General features: G+C 49.6%; 1 protein-coding gene across 1 annotated transcript in view; it reads left to right on the plus strand.

Moving 5' to 3' along the window:
* Positions 1-6,620, plus strand: part of ABCC4 (ATP binding cassette subfamily C member 4) — a 247,301-nt gene that overhangs the window by 32,190 nt on the left and 208,491 nt on the right. The window contains exons 2-3 of the mRNA XM_035003178.1: positions 3,748-3,858; positions 4,408-4,528. Coding sequence (XP_034859069.1) covers positions 3,748-3,858; positions 4,408-4,528 — 232 coding nt within the window. The remainder of the gene's footprint in view (positions 1-3,747; positions 3,859-4,407; positions 4,529-6,620) is intronic.

Consider the following 6,620-nt stretch of genomic DNA (forward strand, 5'->3'; position numbering starts at 1 on the left):
CACGGTGGGTGTTCTGACCTTGCACTGGATGGATTCCTGTGATATCTGTGCCCAGGCATCATGATGTACCAGGCTCTGCGTTTGGTCATGGAGATTGCAAGTGGTATGGGAGTCGCGTTGTCCTGAGGGGTTGATAGTCCGGTGGACTGGAGGAAATCCCGCTGCTGTGTTCAGTGCTGTGCAGGAGGTAAGAAGGAGAGAGTAAGCTGAGGAGGGAAGGACTGTTGGGGCAGAACTGGGTTGCAAGATGGCTCATTCGGCAGTGGTTTGGAATTGTTGACTAAATGTCCCCAGGGATACATTGGAAGTCAGAGTCTGTTGACTCAGGTCTCCACGTCCAATTCCTTACTTAGCTGGTGGCACAAAGTAGGCTCACCATCAGATGGAAAAGAAAACCTTTGGCCCTTGTTGGTGTCTGTGGGGCTCAGCCTGGCTTTCTGGGATTTGGGCACTGAAGGGGATTGGGAGGTCTTTAAATCAAGATCTGGGGTAAAAAAAAGTCTCGAATGTGATTACCTAAGAGCTATGCCACCATCAAGGCTGGTATTTGGTGGGTCTTTGTAGTGTTCAAAGCAACCCCAGCTGCTCCCCTCAGCAGCCTCGGGAGGTGTTTTCCCCATTTGCCAGAGGTCAATACTGAGAGGTCATATGGCTAGTTCAAGGTCATACAACCAAACCAGAAAGTTGGCACAGTCTGGAGAATTATGACACATCCAGCAGAATTTTTTTCTCACTGACTTTTAAAAAATTGTGGTAAAATACAGATAGCATAAAGTTTACCATCTTAACCATTTATAAATAGACGGTTTAGGGGTGGTAAGCTCACTCACATTGTTAAGCAACCAATCTCCAGGACCCTTTTCATTATCTTGCATTAGTGTTTCATTAAGCACGGATCCCCATTTCCCCTCTCCTCCTGGCCCCTGGCAACCACAGTTCTGCTTGCTCTCTCTATTAGACTACTCTAAGCACCTCAAGTAAGTGGAATCATAGTATTTTTCCTTTGCGACGGCACCATTTTACATTTCCCAACGGCTGCATGCAAGGGCTCCAATTTCCCCACATTCTTACCGAACTTACGTATTTATTTTTTTGATGGTTGCCATGCTGATATGTGTGAGGTTTTGTCTCACTGTGGTTTGATTTCCTTTTCTCTAGTGATGAGCATCTTTTCCTCTGCAAACAGAATTTTCAGGGCAGGGTGTCCTCATCTGGGTAAGCTGCATTGCTAATTGCCTCTGCATTTTCCACAGGGATACCTGCACAATAAGGGTGGCCCCGTACGGTTCAAACCTGTTTGGTGGTAAAGCTCACACGGATTTATGCTTTTGTCTGGGAAGGAAATTGAGACGGAGAGATATTGGAAGACCGGCAAACAGTCATAGAGGTGCTGAACTTGGAGCGGGGAGCGGTCCAGGACCGTGGGGTCCCCAGTACTGTTGCTGGGACTAGAGCCCAGCCTTCCACCTCCCGGACTGGGGTTCTTTAGAGGTCCCAAGCTACCAGGATTAGCAAAATCTGAAGCTCAGTTTCTCTCTTTGCTTCCTTTGTGATTCACAGAATTCATTTATTCAACAACAAAAAAATTCTTGAGCCGCTCTTCTGTACCCAGTATTGTGCTAGGGATAAAGCTGTCAATAAGAGAAATAGGATCTCTACTTTCCCAGGTTGTTGTCTGGCCTCTGAAATGTCCTTACTGGCAAAATCAGTGAAATGGTGTTCATGGTTAGGCTGGCTCTGCGTCAATTATTGTCATTTACGTAACGTATAATGGATCTGTATAGGGCTCTTTAGATCTTCTGTACAGCTGTTTTCTTTTCATAATTAGTAACTTGTAGAGCTCATTTGAAATTATATAAATACTGTGCTCCACATCACACTTTTCACCATGAGTTTTAACTTCATCGGTCAATCCCTAACTCCATGGTTCCTTCTGTATTTGTTTGCATTTCAGAATTTTCCTTCTCTCCCGTTTATGTGGCAGTAAGGATTCATGGATTCTTCTGTTACTTAATGGTGTGACTCATGGCTATTTATTTGATGCTGGAGTATCCCAGATTTGTCTGGTGAGAGCCCTTCAAGCTGTCTCCTCTGGCCTTGGGGCACATCCTCGTGATTCCTTGAGCGCTTCCTTATTGTATGGTGTGAGATGTTCCAGGCCCATCTTGTACTTTTCTCTGCCTGTTCTGCGTTGGTGTCAGCTTATGGAAGAGGTGCCGTTGCTAGGAATGATGTGGACTCTGCTCGCCCGGGCCGTACTCCATATGCGACCCCATAGGCATTTCGCTTTTGCAGCCAGTGCTGTGGCCAGACCAGCCCTTGTGATTCTTGTGGTTGCTGGGCACACATCTGGATCTGGGGTTCTGCCTTTATAGAGGTTGCGGGTGGGGTGCCTGGGGTTTCGTGAGTTCACTCTTTATTGGTGAATTTAAAACATGAGAGGGAATTAAAGCACAGGAATGGAAAAGCCAGTGGTCAAATGGTCAGTTATCTAGGTCAACCTGAGTGTTCTAAAAGAAGAGGGACCCCCTGGCTCTTTATCTGGTGTGGCTGGCAATGTCTTCGTTGGAGATGGAGGACTTTGAAGTGGATGCCTCAGCAATCAGAAGCTTAATGTCAGGCATTTAAATTACAATTAGGAAAGCTAATTGTCGGGTGCTTTTATAAACCGCCCCAACCTTGAAATCAGACATTTCCTCTAGGAGACCTGGTTCCTTTTAGGGAAGAAAGATATGAAAATACCCAGATCTGGGTGAGGGAGACGGAATGGTACAAACTTCTAGTTATAAAATAAGTAAGTCCCGGGGAGGTCATGGAAGGCATGGCGACTATAGTTAATAATTCTGTATTGCATATTTGGAAGTTGCTAAGAGACTAGCTCTTAAAAGTTCTCCTCATAAGAAAAACAATTTTTGTAACAATGTATGGTAAAAAACCCCAAGATCTGGGCCCTAGAATACTTTTTACTACTGGTATGTCCCTGCTTCTGGGGTCTCTCGGTGGGTAGAGCTGTGTGAGAGAGAGTGTGTGTGTGTGTGTGTGTGTGTGTAAGCACATATTTATTCCCCCCAATATCTCTAATGTAGACTTTCAAAAAATTGAAGTATAGTTGTCCCACAGGGTCACATTAGTTTCAGCTGTGCAGTGTTGCCCTTCGATGACTCAGTGGGTTATGCTGTGTCCACCCCAAGTGTGGCCGACATCTGTCACCACACACCACACACGACTCTATGCCTTTCATCCCTGTGCCTTACTCGTGTTCCATAACTGGAAGCCTGCACCCCTGACCCCGCTTTTTGCACACCCCCTCCCCCTTCCCCTCCCCTCCGGCAACATCAGTTTGTTCTCTGTATTTATGGGTCTGTTTCCGCTTTTTGTTTGTTCATTGTTTTTAGATTCCATATATAAGTGAAATCGTATGGTATTTTGTCTTTTAGGCTTTTTTTTTTTTTTAAACCCATGAATGTAGGATTCTAATTAGACAGATGTGTAATTTGGATGTGTATTACTTTCCTTTTCTCTTGACTTTTTTTTTTAAAGATTTTATTTATTTATTTATTAGAGAGCGAGCGAGAGAGAAACAGCATGAGAGGGGGGAGGGTCAGAGGGAGAAGCAGGCTCCCCGCCGAGCCGGGAGCCCGATGCGGGGCTCGATCCCGGGACCCTGGGATCATGACCTGAGCCGAAGGCAGTCGTTCAACCGACTGAGCCACCCAGGCGCCCTCCTTTTCTCTTGACTTTTAACAGGTGGCTGAACCCCTTGTTTAAAATTGGTCACAAACGGAGATTAGAAGAAGATGATATGTATTCGGTGCTTCCAGAAGATCGCTCGAGGCATCTGGGAGAAGAGTTGCAAGGGTAAGGCACAGGCGGGAATGAGAAGGGTAAGGAGGAGTGAGAATTTCTGTGTGTGTCTTCGTGGTTTGGGACTTCACATGGGTTTTGCCTTCCCCTAGGCCCCTCTGGAGCCTCCTTCCCTCATTTGTGCGATGCCCTCCCCTTAGGCTGTCCCCGGGCTTAGCCTACTTTGGTGGCTGGGGCAAAACCTGTTTCCTGTGCTTCTGTGGAGTGGAGGTTGCCAGCAGCAAAGGCTCTGGATGCCAAGCTCTGTCCCCAGAGATGGTCTCGCCGGAGGAGGTTGTCCGTGCGCCTGTCTGCCTTCCTGGCCCGCTCCCGGTGCTCTCATTGCAGCCATCGGTGGCCGGGACTTGTTTCCTGAGACTGGAACTTTTCCCCTCAAGGCATGTTTTTTCTGGTGCTTCAGATTCCGCCCAGGGGCCCTGTGAACAATTGGCCAGAGCTGAGGAAGCAGCACCGCCCCCCCCCCCGGGGGGGGGGCAGTCATCTGTGCTTCTGAGTGTGCTTGGCCGTGCTGTTTCTCACCGCGCTTGGTTTTTCTCCTTGCAGGTACTGGGATAAAGAAGTTTCAAGAGCCGAGAAAGACGCTCGGAAGCCTTCTTTAACACAAGCAATCATAAAGTGTTACTGGAAATCCTACTTAGTTTTGGGAATTTTTACGCTCATTGAGGTAAAAGCTTTTATGTGCGGTGTGTTGTTTTTCCGCATGTGTGGGTGGGTACTGAGGTGGGCAGCACTGCTGGGGACAGAGGCAAGTGATTTAATGTCTGAGGATAAAGCACATCTAGGAAACATGATGCACGTAGCTCAGCAGTTATATTCATCTTCAGAATGGGCACATTCATAAGTGGACCTCGGGGGCATTACTGTTTTTCTTCTCCTGAATTGCGGGAGGATGGTGCTGAGAAGTTTTATGCTCTGTTAGGATACTGTTGGTGCTCAGTAAATGTTATAAATGCTAAGAGTGATCCTTGACCCAGAGAAGACTCTACAACCTCAAGGAATATGTGCCCTCTGATTTGGAGGAAATAAATTTGGGCAGAGCCCAGAATAACTTAGGTTTTCAGCAAATAACACCTAACTTGACCAAGCCAAGTCTGATAAGTGTCTTCCCGTGAAGGATTTATTGCCTTTCCCCCTTCCAGGGAATCAGAACCCTGGGCCCTGTGTCTGGGCTGGAGCTGGCCAGACCTCTCAAGAGCCCATGGTTCTCTGGGCTGCCCCCTTTCCAGCAGGACACGTACTATGAGCCAAAACCCCTCTGTGGAGGAGCTCTGGCTCCGTGAATTCTGGAGGATTCGTGCCCCACCCATTCTGGTTTCCTGTCCCTGGTTATTGGCGTGGATTCCTGGTTGGAAGTGGAGCTTTGGTGGCGTGACATTGTAGCTACCCTAGGAGTGATGTGGAATGGAAGAGCAAAGGCAGAAAGCCATGAGGTCAGTGAGCTCCAGTAGCCCGATGGGCCTCAGTCAAGATCGTCCAGTAAGACTGTGTTCTCCCGGGCGCAGCCAGTGAGAGCCAGTGAGCCTCTACCTGTTCTGGGCTGTGGCCTGCTGGAAGGATGCTGCAGCTCCACCTGGCTGGCTCTGCACCTTAGTACTGCCTTAGGGACGCTGGTGGCCCTGTGAGTGTATGAGAGCAGTTGGGATAGGAGTTGGGGTTGCTGTGAAGAGGTGGTTTTAGGTGGAGAAGGGCGGTGAGTTGTCCTAAGTTCGTTTTGTCGGGCGTGAGATGGGTGGGCTGGCTGGTGGTCTGTGGGAAGGGCAGCTCCTGTGTTAAAGGCTCTGTTGTAGGGAAGGGCAGGGGGTCGGTAGGTGATCCCCACCCTGTGTAACTGGAAAAAACCAAGAGTCTGTCAGCCAACAGGTGACTCATGGTCCTGGGAGATTGAAGTTCCCCTGGATGACAAAGGTGGGTTGGCCAGAGGGTGGGGGCAAGTATAGGGAGCACCAGTTAGCCCCTAGATACTGCTGTGGCTTGTGACGGGCAGGGTGGAGATACACAGCAGTGGGACTGACTGGGGGGCTGGTGAGGGAGGGGACAGGAAACCCCGAGCCTGTCCTAGCCTGGCTTTGACCCATGTACTCATGACCCAGTGATGGGGTTCCTGTGCGGTCACGATAAGTCTCAGTTTGAAATACACAGGGTGACAAGTTGGGGTTTTAAAATGGTGGCCGGTGGGTGCAGGATTTCCTGACGAGATGTGGCTGCTGACCTCACAGAGCAGAGTGCTTGTGGATTCGGCTTGTCGGGAAGCCCGGGAGCCTTGGCATATGCCTGTGGCCCATGTCCGGTGTCTGGTTGGGCGTGGGCAGGGACCCGTGTCCTTGGAGTCTGGTGCTAGATCGTATCCTGGAGCAGGCCTCCCTTTGTGGCCTCTGGTTCTCTCCTTTCTCTTTGCTACCAAGTGCTGAAGAAGCTGAAGATGGCAGATCTCAAAGGCTGGCCCTTGTGGCCGTGTTTGGCCTGAGCTTCTGGTTTCCCTCACTGTTGTGGGCTGTTGCCCACGTGGGGTGGGGTCTCTAAGTCCCAGGTGGTCCCATCTCAGAATAAGCTGCAGGTCTGTGCTGGGCTTGGGAGGAGTAGGCACAGAGCTCTGAGGCCGCAGGAGCTGGGCTTCCTCCTGAGAGGACAGGCTCCACTCTGGCACAGGGAGCGTTGATGACCACGTCGTCCAGCCCTGGTATACTTACTACTGGGGGATCTAGGGATGCCGGGACTGGGGGCGAAAGGAGCGTGCAGCTGGTAAGAGCGCTGGTCTC

The sequence above is a fragment of the Mirounga leonina genome, unplaced genomic scaffold (genome assembly GCF_011800145.1).
Source record: "Mirounga leonina isolate KUSES-001 unplaced genomic scaffold, KU_Mleo_1.0 Mir_127, whole genome shotgun sequence".
NCBI lineage: Eukaryota > Metazoa > Chordata > Mammalia > Carnivora > Phocidae > Mirounga > Mirounga leonina.